Source organism: Larimichthys crocea, chromosome XXI (genome assembly GCF_000972845.2).
Source record: "Larimichthys crocea isolate SSNF chromosome XXI, L_crocea_2.0, whole genome shotgun sequence".
NCBI lineage: Eukaryota > Metazoa > Chordata > Actinopteri > Sciaenidae > Larimichthys > Larimichthys crocea.
The window spans coordinates 1146857-1163852 of NC_040031.1; the positions used below are offsets into that span (position 1 = coordinate 1146857).

At 39.0% G+C, this 16996-nt stretch overlaps 1 protein-coding gene across 5 annotated transcripts in view; it reads left to right on the forward strand.

The window, feature by feature from the left end:
- Nucleotides 1-16996, forward strand: part of ptprz1a (protein tyrosine phosphatase receptor type Z1a) — an 82781-nt gene that overhangs the window by 24715 nt on the left and 41070 nt on the right. For all 5 annotated transcript variants that reach the window (XM_019267647.2, XM_019267650.2, XM_019267651.2 and 2 more), the window contains exons 2-3: nt 5925-5987; nt 15349-15528. In XM_019267647.2, coding sequence (XP_019123192.2) covers nt 5925-5987; nt 15349-15528 — 243 coding nt within the window. The remainder of the gene's footprint in view (nt 1-5924; nt 5988-15348; nt 15529-16996) is intronic.

Below are 16996 nucleotides of genomic sequence, written 5' to 3' on the forward strand. Positions count from 1 at the left end.
TGATGGAGTGAAATTGAGGCAGCAGATGATTGGAGTCAGTCAGAGTCACTGTGTTCTGAAGTTACAATGGTGCCTTTTGTTTATGCACGTGCATTCAACCCAATAATTTAACTTTTTAACTTTACTAAATTCATATAGTGTATCAGCTGACATGAGTCTCATGTTTTACATTTAAGAATAACATTTTAATGCGGTTCTTTGCCATCTGTGATGTGAAAAGATCACATTTCCACACAGTCAGACAGCACACCAGGAAGCGTAACTCCTGCCGGGCTGCTGTCAGTCAAAGAGTGTTCTACCACCATTTAGTTAATCAGCCAGCATCACTGACAGTCATCAGTGGAGCAGAAATTGTTGGAGCCTCATGCTGTCCGGCGTCACGCTGTCCTTCGTCCCTTCCACCCTTATCCATTTCTATCACATTATTTTGGTTTGTTGTCGTTTTGAGAATCTGTTCGTAAAGTTTTGCTTGCTAGGTTTAGTTATCATACAGTTCAAAAGGTAAAAAGTCACCTGAAGTGTTCCGATCACACATTACCAACTCCTCAATTAGTGCCACTTGAGGTGGACGACAGCCAGAGCGTGGAGGAGAAAGATGAGCTCTGACGATAATCTTGTTGATACTGAGCACTGACGGAGAAATAGAGACTAAAAGTACACCCAGCTAAACACACACACACATTCATTCTTGAGTGCAAACACACACACACACACACACACACACACACACACACACACACACACACACACATCACACACACACACACACACAAACACTGTAATAGACCCCTGCTGATGTACTGTTCAGGGAGCAGACAGGTGTTCCATGTCAGAGCTGCTGTTTGCACTGTCTGGTTTCCATTTCCACCTTAACAGAGAGGAAGCTCACAGCTTCCTCTCTGTTCTGACCCACCTGACTACTCCGAGGTCACAGGAGGAGGAGTAGATGACTTCTTTATATGGTTTCTCATATGGTCCATTGATTTGAGGTTCTGATGACAAATTACCAGATGGTTCTGTGTAACAAACCACCTGGCACAGTCAGGTTAGAGCCGAACAGGCGACCTCCATCCTGTGGTGATAATGATGTAGAAACAAAATCACTTGACCGTGGGGGAAATGAAAGCTGCTTCTTGTTACTTGAACTTCTCACCTCCGACCTTTAAACTAGAGGTCGTGACCCCGGCATAGTCGGCGTGTTTGAGGTCAGTGATTAAGTGAACGCAGTAGAGTGAATAACACCACCAGGGCGAGGCGACTGCAAAGACACATCAGGACGAGACAAACGATGTCACTTCTTCCTGCCGGTCTCTTGGTTTCTTTATTGCTGCTTTCTGAAGGAAGCGAGCAAGAGCTGTAACACAGCAGGAATGCATAGCAGTAAATCACATTCATTCTCTATGTATGGTCATGCAATGATTCATGGGAAAGTGGCAGGGAGCACGTTTCTGCCTCATTGGGAGGTTTAGTTCCACTTTGGCGCTCTGTCAGTCTTTTATACCTCAGACACAAAAGTTTAGTTTAGTCTAACAGAGTCTTCTTTGCTGGACTCTGAACATGTTTGTACATTTTAACTTCTTTAGATTTAGAGATTAAGATTTCTACACTTAGCCTAAAGTGAAATGGAAGATTGGACCATGCTGTGACGTTCCACTACACCAGAGGAACAAGAAAAGCTTTATTCTCTTGGAGGAAAGAATGAATAATGTTTTCCCTGAACTGAGTCTCACAGGAAGTTCAGCATAGCCCGCAACAATTAAACAATTATTGCACTAAGTAAAGTTTTATTGGCCGGTGTGTAGGGTGAAAAAGTCTTTCTGAGAGGGAACCACATAATCCTGTTAGTTATATTCACTTTTTCAAAACTTTATAGCAACATTATACAGTGTATACATGAATAATAAGCCTATGACAGAATGCCGGTTCGGGAACTATAACATTTCCCTCTGAAATATGGTGGAGTTATATAAAGAAACAATGGAAGAAAAGAAATAAATCTAAAATTGTACAGTGCTTGAGTAAATGTGTTTAGTCATGGTAGAGCCAACTGATCCCACACAGGAGATATATATTAAAGATATTTTCTCCATACAGGCCATATTCATTGTCTTATTTCTCATTTCATCCTGCTATTGATTTGAACCATATAGAAAATCATTCCATCTGCTCTTCTGAAGTTCTTCTGTACATTAAAATCCCCCTGCAGGAGGTTTTAATGTCCTATCTGATCCTGGCTTAATCTAATGCAGTTACTCTGGTCTTAAAGCAGTCAAATTACTGGCAGCCTGCCTGGAGAACGCCTGCTTTACATGAGAACTTTAGGCCTCATATAAAGATCTTCATACTGAGGAGCTGAACTGAAGGTGCTGCAGACTGTCAAACACATAATCCAGGATTAGACCACTATCATCCAGAGGCCAGAAGGAATAAACACCACACAGCAGGAGACCTCTTCTCCTAATTTAGCACAGACTAAGACTGAACCCACCACAAACAGGGCCATGAAATAAATGTTTGGGGAGGAGGCTCTAAACACTAATATTTCTGATGTCATTGTCTTGGTTTGAAGTTTGTAACATTGATTACATTTTGGTTCATATGGAGGATTAATAATATTTGAGTTGTTATGTAGACAGACTCTTCAATATACAAACCAACACATTAGGTTTGTGTGTACATTCTTTATTTGTATGTGGACAATCCACCAGATGTTGAACCTGCTGCAGGGTTTTGATCCTATCAAGCGACAAGAGCATTAGTGAGTGAGCACTGATGCTGGGTGATGAGGTCTGGCTGATCATGTCAAATGTTTTGGTTTGGAGGTCAGAGCTCTGGGCAGCCACTCATGTTAGGAAAGCAATTTCTTTATGGAGCAGCTTTGTTCAAGGACATTGTCATGTTTAAACAAGAGAAACAGCTGAGTCAAAGTTGAAACAACAGTGTTGTATAAAATATTATCATATGCTGCAGCATTAAGAAAAAACTCCACTGATTTTACACACCAAAGTCGGTGTAGAGGAATACACATACATATGTAGTAATATAATATGTAAGTATAGTGTGTTAGTTACTGTCTCCAGAGGGAGATGGATGAAGTCTTAAAATGTCCACAAGTGATGTCACTTGAGTCAGCATCAGTCAGCTTCAGTTGCTATTTTAATTTTATGCTATTTTAGTATCTTCTTAGTCTTATTTTATGTGAATGTCATAGAGATAATATGTCATGTAAGATAGTATGACAAGTTCACATATGGGGAGAATGGTTGGGTTAAACCAACACAGGATTTTACCCAGGAGACTGCTGTCCATGTCCCATATCACTTATGTAGCGTAACTTAACTTACATTAGCCTTTGTAACTTCACTTCATCGTAAATAACGTACCTACCATGAACCAAACCATGATCTTTTCAGAAACTTCACCAAGTAATTATGTGGTCTAAACTTAACCACAGCACCACTACATCATAGTTTGTGACTATTGTAATCAAGTCCTTTCCTAGATGTCCAAAACACATAAAATGGGCCATAATGGAGCTCAATGACATGACAGGTCCTTAAAATACATAGCTGTGACATGCTAAATAGCTTTTTTATTCATACACCATACAATATTAGGTTGCTTAGGATTCCAAGAATGAACCAAATTTGGTGGTTTGTAGTGTTGTAGCCGCTGCTCATCTTTGCTTCATTAGCTGCTACTAGCATAACACAACCAAATCTCCCGCCAAACTGTTGGCGGTTGGGTTGCGTGTGCATCACGAGTCCGACAATGTTATGGGGATGCAATGATAAATCTGTGGGGTTCTTTTAAGACTTCTCTTTACTGTTGTGATTTTAGACTTGTATGCCACTGCTCAGCCAACCCATGTCTTTTTATACAACTTTTTAGCAAGTTACAATGGATATATTGATCATTAACTGTGAATCAGACTGCTCTGTTTGTAGAAAGGTGCTGGCAAGTAGTGAAGTGAACATATTTTTAGGCTGCGTTCAAACAATGATCACCACTGTGATCTGCTGCCTGAACTACAGTTCAAATGTGAGTGCATGTTTGTCACTTCGGAAGAAATTCCATCAATGAATTCCCAACATTTTTCACAGCATCATGACTGCTTGTAAAAACACACCTCATCAAGTCACTTTATTTCCTCTTTGTGTCATGTGACCTCTGCTCTTTGTTTCTCAGTCAGGCCATCGGTGCTGTCTTGTGGTAATGAGGTGCTGTTCTTTAACGGCCCCTCAGGGCGTCGACTTTACTTCATAAATGTGACAGATGCCTGGACAGCCGTCTGGGTTAATGATGTCACCTCCTGACATCATACCACAGAGGCCTCTCATTATATACATGAGTGAGAGTCCAAGTGAACCGAGTTAATCAGAAAGGCTGAGAGGAAGAGGATATGAGCTGTATAAGCATTGCTTTTAATAGATTATGCAGAAAATTGGCCGTAGGGTCTACAGTTTGGCCAATGTATCCAAATATGACCAAAAAAGCGAGTCTACATGGTATAAGAGGTTGGTACACCTGTCAGACAAGTACATAAGCTACTCCTCTGTGGGGGCAACATGGGGACCTCTACCAAGTTTTACCGACTATGAACTACAATGTCCCCAAGCTCCAGTCCACGTGCCCTTTCTTATATCTCTTTCTACTCTACTAATAACAAAATAAAATATCAACTCAGACTGACATAAGAAGTAAAATTATTACCTGAGAATGCAGCCTTTTCTAAAAACACTGTATTAACTTTGTATTCATTGAGCAAAGATTGGGGTTTCCTCATTGACATCAATACAGCCAGTTTTCTTGAAACAAAAGCTGGTAGCTATTGGAGGAATTGCCCAAGATGTCAAATATGGCAACTTGGTCAGTGGCTCTACACTTCATTGGTTCCCATTCCCGTCTGACATTACATTGGATACATTAGGTACATTACATTTTGATGTGCTGTTGAAGTCAGGTGATGCAATTTAAAGAGCAAGAAAGTTCACATATAGAGAAAGTTGTGTGGATAGACAGGTTACATAAAGGCAGGACTTTTATCCATGAGACATATTTTTGTCCTATGTGAAACCAAAAGTCAACATTGACTTCTTTTGAGCTCGCGTTACATACTTATACACACTTCAGCACAAATATGGGCCCAGGTTTGTTGCTTAAATATCAAGTAAATCACTAACAACATGGATATGTTGATAGTAGGTTTGAAACAAAGTACATAGATGTGACCGATGTGAGAAAGTAAGAACATTTCTGTTTTTCGGAGTGGTAAAACAGAGTGGGGCAATTTTTACTCAATCTGTTTTAAGCGGTTGAGATTTGAAACCATGAAAGGGGTTTATCGAAATTTAAGGGAAGCAAAACTCAACATGACAAACAAGGTCACCCTTAAAGTTGTAAGTGAATCACTGATCCTCTGCAGCTTTGTGTTGAATTGTTTCGGCCTGTGGCTGTTTTCAGCTGCTGGATAGTCAAAAGGATGTGTTGGTTTTTGTGAGGTTTTTGGCAGCTGTTCAATGCAACCTTAGCGGTGACTTTGTGTCAGACAAGAAAACAAATAAAATCAAACCTGTTACACAGACAGTCAGACTATAAAACCTATTTAAGTCCAACCCACGAGTCACCTTAGGAATTTAAAACGAGATTTGTCTCACTACATTCATTCTGTAAAACCTTTTCTGACCTTATAGCACCCTAAACTGTAATCTGTGGAGTTAATTTGAATTTATAGGTCATTAATGGCATAAATAGACACTTTGATTGAATGTATCATTAGAGACAAAGATTCTGAAAATTAGCATCATGATAGCTATGAACTATGATATTGTTGCAGCAGTAAATCCAATCCAATTTAACAGACATGTCATTGATACTTAATATAAACATTTTAAAATGACCATCTCTCTTTGTCTCTCTTGCAGCTGAAGGATATGCATACAGAAATCAACGCAAGTTCTCAGAAGACATCGACTGGTCGTACGCAGGTGAGTCACACATGAACATTACATGTTATGTAACAATCACACAGGTGACAAAATTTTAATAAAAATGACTTCATTGCAAAGACTACTTTCAGCTGCATCAGATTACTTTCCCTGCATGTGGTTAACCTGTGTGCACACAAGACTCAGTCAGTCATCAGGAGCATGACATCTTGGTGCTGATTGAAGTGACTTAAAGGCTCTGTGTTTATTGTGTGACACTTTGCTTATTTAGCTGAAAACAAATGTATATTTGGTGTTCAGTGGAATGCTGCTGTGGAGCAAAGGTAGAATGTAGTTCTATTTTGTGTACAGTTTGTTAGTCTAGTAGCTACAATACCAATACCCTTAAAGTGATGCCAACACTACTTTTTCTTCAGTTGATATCTGGTGTCAAAGAAGCCTTTGGCCTTGCTGGGTGTACCTGTCCACCCTGAAGTTTTCTTCATGTTTGATGTGATACTTCATCATGTTCTGTTGGCAACTCAACACACTAAAAATATTCTAGATGGGGCTGTGCCATATTCAGTCAGTTTCAGAAACCATCCCATCACGATACAATTTAATACAAACTGCAGGATACCAGTGCTCTGTGAAATAATAATTAACTATTTAATGCCAATATAAACAAAATGGTATATATACAATATATACATAAATATACAAAATCAAACACTGCACAATCACAAGCTTTACATGTAAAACAGAACTTGTTATCAATTTCTAATAAAGCAGAACATGTTGGAAAGGCTGTTGACTTTAAACCAGTGTCCCCTGTGACAGAGGTGATCAGCTGCACTGTTGAGCACATGAAACAGTGCCGGTAGTTAATAGGCAACACAAGAGGCATACCTGATATGGCGTAAGTCGTATGTCAAACGTTCATACCTTGAGTTAGCGATTGGTTTAACTGCTTCATAGACCCGCCTCCTCGGGGCGTTTTCTCCAGCGCCCCAGAGCAGCTGAGACATGCAGACAAGGGACAGCATATTGCTGTGCAGTTGACTTTCTATCATAGTTTTCACATATTAATGTATGTATAACATTATCTAAACACACAAATATTGAAAATATGAATGATTTATTATTATCGCCCTCTATTAGCCAGCCGCCACTGCCACAGACTATATGATGTTGTAACCGCTAGCTGCTAGCTACTAGCTGCAGTAGTGGACCAATCACATGTTGCTTTAAATCAAAGAGTGCTTGCGGTGATTGGCTCCAAGGAAAATCAGTCATTTTTTTTTAGATATGGGTACAAAGATAATTGAATGCAGATATTGTTTGATTGGAGAAACAACTTGATATTGTGTTATTTCAAACGATACCTTAATGGTATCAAGTAATGATATCCAGCCCCAAACAGCCGTGTTGTTGATAAATTGGAGCTGAAGTTTGGAACTTTTGTTTCATACCTATTAAAAGACCAGGCTCGACATCGTCAAAGGGACCTAAGTGGATCTCAGCATGCACACTATTTGGACTGTTGTTTAAGTCAGAGAAGTGTTGAATGTCCAGTATGTCCAGCCAGGCGGTTAAGAGGGCAATTTGGTGAGGTTGTTTGTCATCAAAGGAAAATGTTAGTGTCATGAGGTGACTAAGAGTCTATATATCTATACAGAAGTCCCAGAATTGTAACACAGGATACAACTTTCCTAGAAATATTGCTTTTGTGTGTGTACAGTAAGTTGTGTGTGTGCGTGTGCATGAATCTATTGTATGTGTGTTGTCCTCCTTGTGTGACCTGCTAGCATTATGGTTTCTGCTCTGATGATATTCAATAGATGCTGACCTCAGAGCTGTAGAAGCTATGGTGTGAAGTCTGCGAGAGACATAAAGCACTTATGTTCATATAATAAATTCACTGATTTTGTATGAAAGGGAAGTAGTTTATGAGGCTTTTGAGCATTTATATGTATTTGTTTTTTAATTCAGAAATCATACATGAAATATCTACATACAGTATATTTAACTATATCTAGTCGTGCTTAATATATATATACATATTTATCTCTGTGCTAAGAATTAGAATTAAGCCTGCAAAACCCCCCTGAACCTCCTCAGATACAGCAGACGGGGAAGGGAGGGGAGACTCAACAAAGATCCCTAGCCAAATGTCATGGTTGGCCTCAACTGGACTGTGTAAAGGATGACCACAAATCCTTGAGAAACATCCCCCTTGTTCTGCTAGTGGTGACTCCAGTATTCAGAGTTCAATATATCAACAACTGCTGATCAAATTGCCATGATATGTCATGATACCATTTATGCTCCCATAGACTTCATATTTTAGCTCCACTACTGCTGTGGCTCTAAGAATATCTGAATGTCATTGTTTGTGTCATACTCAGAGACTGTAGACATTTGGTATCAAGACCGTATTCTAATTTCTCTGCAATGTAGCTTTTTGTCAAAACTAATCATTTGAAAAAGACAAACTAGGCATCACTAGAGATTTAGACTCATATTTGGAGGGTTGCTGCTGCTCTCCACCATCAGCAAACTCTTTAAAACCCTCCAGTACAATTCAGTGTTACTTCAGCTTCTACACAGTAGTTCAAACACCAATGTCTCAGGGAAACGATGATATTCTTCTTTGTTGAAGCACATGAATCCAATTTTACCCACTTTATTCTCATTTTAGGATTTGCATTTGAATATAAACACACACAGACACACACACACAGTTTGTTTGATCTCTGGAACAGAAGAAGCTTTCAGAATTGAAGAGAGCTCCACATAGTAAACACTTGACATTTAATCAAAATAAAATAAAAAAAGGTCATTTTTCTATCACAGAATGAGCTATTACAACTATTTGGTTTGCGGCCTTTAACATTTCACTAAAAGTAGCTTGTCCAAACACCGGCTGTTAAATTTAAAGCATGAATATTATCATTTACACTCAACTGTAGCCAACTATTTAGTTTGTGGTCCAAGATCTTTTGTAAGGGTTATTATACCCTATAATGTATCAAATTTATCAGTTTACCATCTTAGCAATGAAGTCAGGTCATGTTATTGCTGGGCCCGGCTTACCAAGCATCTTTCATTGGCACAGAGCAAAGTTGATATTTCCCTCCTATTATGTCTTTTTAAAATCTCAGTTAATGTTAGGCATTTAGCGCACACAGGACATATTTGAGCGTGAGCAAAATGTTTGTGTCCAAGAAGAAGAAATGTGAGCACAAGCATGTGATTTTTGAGTTCAAGCACACATTTTGAAAGAAAGCAGCAGAAATCTGAGTGTCAGCACAAAAAGTGAGCACGAGAAGAAGAAATCATGCTCTTAAACTGAAAATCTACGCTCTTGAATAAAGATAGAATAATTCTTCCATAGTTAATGACAATAAGTTGTGTTTGTATTCATGTCCTCTCGTGGCTGTGGAAGCACTTTATCCTTACCTTGTTTCTCTTTGCTCCTTTTCATGTCATTGAGACTCCAGTCCATGAAGTTCATACCTTTCAGTCTGAATCTGGTATCAGATAATGATACACAGCATGAATAGACTCTCCCCACCCTTTTAATGTGAATGGACAGCAGCTTTAACAACTGTTTGCTTTTCTGAACTTGCTTTCTTGTTGCCTTAACTGTGAAATAACCACAAACGTCACAGGAGACATGAGCAATGATGTTGACGATTTGTTGAGGACGTCATAGTAGACTGCTTGTGTGGTCTTCTTCAGTGTGGAGATGCACTGCACAGGGTAAAAACATGGATAAACAATAGTTAACTTTCATCTGGGTCTGTTTTTTCTGCCGGGTTCTGTCAGTCCCAGTTAAGGGAAATCTTAATATTGCAGCATGCAGTTTTTAGACATCCAACTTTGTGGCAACAGTTGTAGGAGGTCCCTTTTTCTACTGTTCTGCTGCACAAAGTCATAAACAAATGAAATCCCTGCAGCTAGGTTCAACATCTGGTGGAAAGCCAGAAACCGGGGGAATGGAGACTGTTATAGTAACAGATTAAGGTCCATGAAGTTTGAATGTAGAGTCTTAGCAGGATGACGCTACCTTTGACGTACAGAAACATTCTGTTTATATCCAGGACAGATTTAGATCTGTGCGTCTGTACAATGAGCTGCTGCATTCAAGCAGACAAAGGGTAAAGACTCAAAGCCATGAATAAAATATTTGATATCTCTCCTCTTATAACATATGGTACCTTGGCTTTCTCCATATTTCGTCATGTTCTTGATCTAAACTTAGTTCAAGCTTACATAATTTTATTTCAGATTCTAATGAAGATCCCAGTGGTACCAGACATGACTACATTTTGTGGAAACGTGTATAAAATGATGTACAAGATGTCAAAAATACTTCCATTTAGTGGAACTGTGCAGCCATAAAAACACGAGTCCTGGGCTATAATATTTCACTCAGTGTAAACATCATATAGCTTCAAAGAGTATCTGTAACAACATGATACAGAATAATGTACATATACTGTTTGTGTTAGATCGACATAATGGGAAAACTAATTTTAACTAGCTACTTAAAAGGAAAGAGAAGGTAAATATTTAGGCTTCAAGGGGTAAATTTACATTTGTGACTCTTTCTTTTTTTAAAAAACAATAAAGAACAAAGTCCATTAAGCTATGAGAGAGGTTTGATTTAAAATTAAGTTTTAACACAAATTATCGTTTAATCTCTTAGAAGTGACTTTTATTGCCTTTTAAGTCTTGATCTGCTTACAGTTTGGTTTACATCCCCAATATGTTTATTATCCCAAAAATAATAGCAGAAGTGAAGTGTCAGTGGTTTAAGTGCTTCTGAAGTCTCCATCCATTCAATCCACATCGACTCTGACCTCTGTTATGAATATCACTGTCCTCAGAACCAGCAGTTGTATCAGCTGTGGTGTGGTAAGATCAGAAATAAAATCACAGGTATTGATCAGTGCAGTGGACAAAATAGTTTGAAGTAGTGTAGTTCTTAGCCTTATTAATCCGAGTCAAATGCCTGGTACCTTTCCAAAGTAAATGTAATATTTAAATGAACAACAACAAATCAGAAAACACAACAGCAAAAGTGACCTAAGTCAGTGTATGTGTGTGCGTGTGTGCTCCATTGACATGTTAATATCCGTCCTGACCCAGAAGCCTGTCTGACCTGGTTGGGCTCTTTGTCCTCTGGAGGAAGAAGCTCTGATAGCAAATCAGAGCGAGGACAGAGAGTCATGTGATCGCTTGTGTACCTGCTAACAAACACAACACCAGCTGGCTGAAATAACACTGCAACACATAATTAAAGTAAAATAGCTGCAAACATCTGCAAATAAACTGAGGCAGTTCATTACACTGAACATCTGGCATATTTTCTGTTGGAGCGTCTGTTTTAGAAGAATAAAACGGCTTCATGAACGCTCTTAAAAGTCCAATTTTTTTAGAAATATATTGCATAAAGAACTGTTAAATGTGGGTGGCTTGCTGATAGTGCTACTCCATAATTGATAATTCAGAACTTTTTTTCAGCGTATGTTGTCAAAGATGGGTTCTTTTAACCAACACAATGTTCTTAGTAACATAACTTGAACAGTCAGAAACTGAACAGAAAAATAATTGAGGTACAATATTAAAGCAGATACAGGCAGGTTGAGCATGATTACTGGTCTAGAATAAAGTTAAAGCTATTGTAAACGCAGCTCTTGTACCTATTCCAAGTTTCAGTGTCTCCAATCATGGTCTTTATTGTAGTGTAGTGGAAAAATGTTTGCACTCGTTGACATATGGCTGCGAACAGGTTTTAATAAGCAAACGATGATAATCACTATGATTATTCCAGAGCCACTCCTGGCAACTAAAGCATCAACTTCTGTTTAGACAAATTACAGCACTTAGTCAAAGATCAGGCAGCCAATATAATACACATTGACACTGTTTGTCTACATTGTTGTTCCTGGAAGTCCCTTGCGCCTCCTTCCTGGTCATGCACGTCATGAACAGCAAGCGATGATGGAATTTATAATTCCATAAACACCTAATCTGACACCATCGAAACAGACAGCAACCCTGTTTTATTGAAGCGGCTCCAGCTTTTTCATTACATACCATCATACAGAGGCATAGAATTTATCTGATCCTGGATCATTTATGTATTTCATAGGTGGGTGATGTAAAAACTGAAAAGTGGAAGTCCTACCCAGGCAGAGCTGGCCAGACATTGACTAAGTAGTTTAGTAGGTAGGTTTTAGGTTAGTTACTTTTTACAGGTTCACAAAACTGTCTCTACGTCAAAACCAGGTCACATTGTTGCAAAGGAACCATTTGGAGCATTTTAAAGTACCTTTAATGGGGAAAAAGAGGAAGGAAAAACTGCTGCAAGGTGTGACTCAAAGATCTTTTTGTCTGCATTCAATTTCCAAAAATAACTTCAACAGCAAGAAAAGGATCTGTTGCATAAAAACTCTCCAGACCAGTTTTTCCCTATGTGGTTTGAATTCATCCATGTGTTTTAGGTTAGCTGTTAGCTAGCTGCTTAACTGTTATTGTTAAAACTTAACTGATCATTTTTTGTCAGAAAAAGTGTTTTAACTCTCATCTGGATTTTATCCAAACACGAGACACTTGAAATGAAGAATGTAAACAGGGCAAAGTCCTGAGCTTTATCCAACCATCCACCTCCTCCATATAATCCAGGCAGCAAATACATATTCAGCTAGAGGATACAGCAGCATATAAACATACGTAGAGTTGCCTGAAATGATATTTCACTATGTTCGTCCATCACTGAGCACATAATGTACATAGACTGAAGCTGTCCAGCTGCTGCTGTTAACAGACACTTAAAGTAAATCAAACACAGAGCAGCTTTTCAGTCTGTATTTCGTCTATTAAATGCGACTCTGTCACTCTCAGAGATGTTGTCGTCCACCCAGTGAAGACTGTAACTCTGAGCAGATGTGAACAAATCTCCATGTAGTCCCCTAACACACCGTAGTCACAGCAGTGGAATATATGAGCAGAACAGTGAGGTTTTTTTTTTTTGGTCAAACCTCACATACTGCTCAGATTATGTTTACAATAAAAATGGAACATAAAGCCTGTGGTTGTAGATCAGTTTGACTTGTGTATGAGCTGCTGGGTTACACTTGGGTACAGCTGTCACAGGCGTGAGTCAACTTCTCTGTGAGGGATACTTTGTATTCTTGACTATAACACTTTCCATACTGTATTCATGTCATCTGTCATGTCAGCCTGTTCTTTGTGTTTGAAAGTAAAAAAGGAACCTGATGCTGAACCTTTTTTTTTGTGCAGCTGTTGTTAGCAGAAAGCTGCAGGCTGTATTTAAGGAACGCTTAAGCATTGAAAATATTGGCCTTTGACCTTTATAAAAGCTGTAAGAGTGAAAGTGAGCTGATATTACCATTAAGAGTGCAGCAGAACAGCTGGAGGTTATTACCTCATAAGCTCGTTAGCTCATAGCTAGCTCTCCCAGAGCAGCACACCTGTAAGCGGTCATTACACAATTAGTCTGCACTTTATCAGTTTGTCCACCTAATGAAGTGACAACACCTGCACTATGACATAACAATGCACATACAATATATTTATAGTAAAGTTTCTTTTTCATCTTACATTTTGAGTTTGATTCACTTTTACTGTTCAGCTGCCAAACAAACACCAACTTTGAATAAAATGTTGATATGCTCAATTGACTTACCTTTAAGTATTACTACAAGAATAAGCTTTAGAATGAGCAGCAAATAGGCCTACAATAACAATAAAAATGTGTCATGAACACAATACAGTAGTAACTTTGAAAATGGATTAATGAAGTTGCAGAAAAAAGATCTGCACTTATAGAAACAGAATTGGGTGGTAGATAAGGTGTATGGTTTTGTATAAATATCGGTAAAAGCAGGGTGTAATGCAATTATTGCATTGGTAGGCTCAGTAATAAGCTACATGTGAGAGTGCTGCAGTAATATGCAATATGAAATCATGGCTAAACTAGTCACGGATAACCACAAACACTTGATGTGACTTATTGTTGTAGTGATTATGTACTGTTTTGTAATAGTGTTTTTATACTACAGTCTTAGTTTTCCTAAAGCTGTGCTGTAGGCAGCAGGGAGAAACCAAGAGACATCTAGATTTTGAAAGTATCCAACTGAGAAAATCCCACCCACCGGCTCCAGGCCATCTTCCAAAGTCCCAAAACACATAACACAGAGTGTGCACAGGAAGGTAGACAGGCAGGTAGTCTTATTACAGACCTGCGACAGCTACCGACGTTGGGTACATTGTTTTGTTTTTTTATTTCAGATAACTTGATGTATTGATTTCAGTCAGGTTTTAAAGAAAACTTTGCTTCGCTTTTATGGAGATTCTTCTGTCTATTTCCTATCCAGTGACTACAGATTTAAATTGGCTTATAGCTCACTATTGGTAACTAAAAAGCTGTGCACTGCACCCGTCGATTAGAAACACCTCTGAATATAATACAGTCCAGTACAACATCCCCACAATTGCCTGCCCTGTAAATCAGTGAGTTCAGTGTAACCAGTGAACTTGAAATTGAAGGAATTCCCTCCCTGTTGCCTATGGGGATTATGCAGCTGGATAGTTGTCAAAACAGTTGTCATATAATTGTTAAATTCTGTTTTCTTCATGCTCTGAAAATAATTTTCATGATTACACCTTATCCAACTTGACAGTTGTCTGATTGTTGGGGTTGTGAGAACTTAGGGTCCTAAAAACAAAGTCAAGGGTCACATAAAGTTAAGAAACTCAGAGTGAACACACAACTGTGGGTGAGAAATGAAAGTAAAACCAAACATGAAACCAAACCAAGCTGTTCCACCACAATCCTCCAGAGCAGCTTCAGTGCTCCTTGATGTCTGTGATACTCTGTAAAACAAATACCCTCATATTATCCTCAAAGGGGGGATCTGGTGACTGTGAAGGTCATAGCATATGATTCACATCACATCATTTTCATCATTTCTTGTGTTGTGTCTGTATACAGTATGTCCTTTCTGACAGTCATTGTAGTTTTACTTTACTTCAAAACTGTGCTTCAGATAGACGACCAAAGAAATTATCATATAGGAATGCAGTTGAGACCTGTTGAGAGTAAGCTGTTGTTAATACCGTTCTCTGATGCATTACAGTGCTTTTAGGAAGCTGGGGTAACTTGAGAATCGTCTGCTCAAATGAAACATTTTTTAATGACAAAAAACTTTCAATGTCACATTGTTTTTCCAAAACATCTATTTTTCTGAACATTTGTCTTCTAGGTTTGATTTTCTGCCTCCAGTTGTTGTCTTTTCAGAAGCCAACTTCGGAGCTCCCCACCAGCAAACTGGATGATCCAAAAACAGATTTATCTGAACACCACTTGTTTCTGTCTGCCCTCCAGGAACATTAAACCAAAACAACTGGGCCAAGAAGTATCCATCCTGTAGCAACGCCAAGCAGTCTCCCATCAACATCGAGGAGAACCTGGCTCAGGTGAAGCTGCAGTACCAGAAACTGAAGTTTGAAGGCTGGGAGCACCTGACAACCGACAGGACGACCATCAAGAATGATGGCAAGACAGGTAAGACCCTGTCACCTGTTGATGGATCTGCAGCTCCCTCCCAGCTTTTTAGAGTTTTTTAGGGAGTTTCAGCACATTGTTGATCTGTCTGGTCCACAACTTTACTGTTTTGGTTCATTCTCTTATGGTGTCATAGCAGCAGACAGCTGTAAAAAGGCACTGATTACTACCTGTTCAACAGGAAACAGAAGACAAAGAGACTAGCTGGTTAACATAGTGGAGCATTTAGCAGCTTAAAAGACAGATATTTCCCTCAGGAGCTTGTGGAGACCAAAAACTGATGATTTTGGATAGGTCATGTCTAGATGGTAACCATAGATTTACAAATTCTCACAACTGTTCACTTGATTCAGAATTGTGGCACTTGACTTTGTATTGTCTGATATATCAGGATCCACTTCACAGTATTTTTATATTTAGCTGACTTATTTTTAAGTTTTTAGTTTGGTAAGATTTAGGCACCAAAACTATTTGGTTAAGTTTAGGAAGAGATCATGGTTTCAGTAAAACAATAAGTCAATGTTGACTTTTGGTTTCACACGAGGCACAGCTTTCTGGCAGAAAGCCCTGAAAGCAAACTTACAAACAAACAAATCTAACCATCTTTACATGACCCTGGACATAAATAAATGAAGTGAAAGTAAATAGAAAAATTCATCAGGTTCAGGTTCAGTGAAAAATGCTTACATCGATATAAGGACATCTCCTTACTTCCTTTCTCCCCTTTTTGTCCCTCCTTCCTCTCCGTCCTGAAGTAGCGACCTTCTGTTTTTCTAATGACAGTTTCTCCTAGTTAGATGCTGAACGATAGGGCCTTTTCTCATACAGTGGTGTCCTATTGTAAAGGATACTGTTACCAGTTTCTCATTTGACAGGATCGAGAGCCTTTTATATATTTCCTCTCTCTAAGTGGCGTGAAACACAATAACCTACAGTGAGCATTCATGGTAATTGTTAAGTGAAATTGTAGACAAGAGGGATCCCGCCTCGTCTTTCGAAAAGCTCCAAACAGACGGGTCCAGTGCTTCTTAGCAACGGAACTCTCAGCGAAATAAGAAGCACTCTGTTGTAGTTGTTGTTCGTCCGCCAGCTGCACCAAAGGCTTTTATAAATGGAGATGTTTGGTGGACAATCTGAGCATGATTCAGGCCCACAGTACTTAAACCTGTTTTTATCAGCCCACAAATGAGTCTAGTGTAGGTTCAAGGCACAGACTGCCATCCAGACGCTCTGTTTCAATGCTCCGGGGCTGTCAGGAGTGTACTGAGCCACGAATGGAAGAAAAAGAGGTGATGGATGGAGCGTATGGATCGGTTCATGCCTTAATACAGGGCAAACAAACTTTTCAACAGGAGTGAATCAGCGACAAGTTCAGTCAATATTTGTTCTCCCTCAAGGGGAAATTAGGTTTTAGACAGGGTTAAAGGAAAACATAATAGAGCTAGAGAAACACACAGACCACAAACAA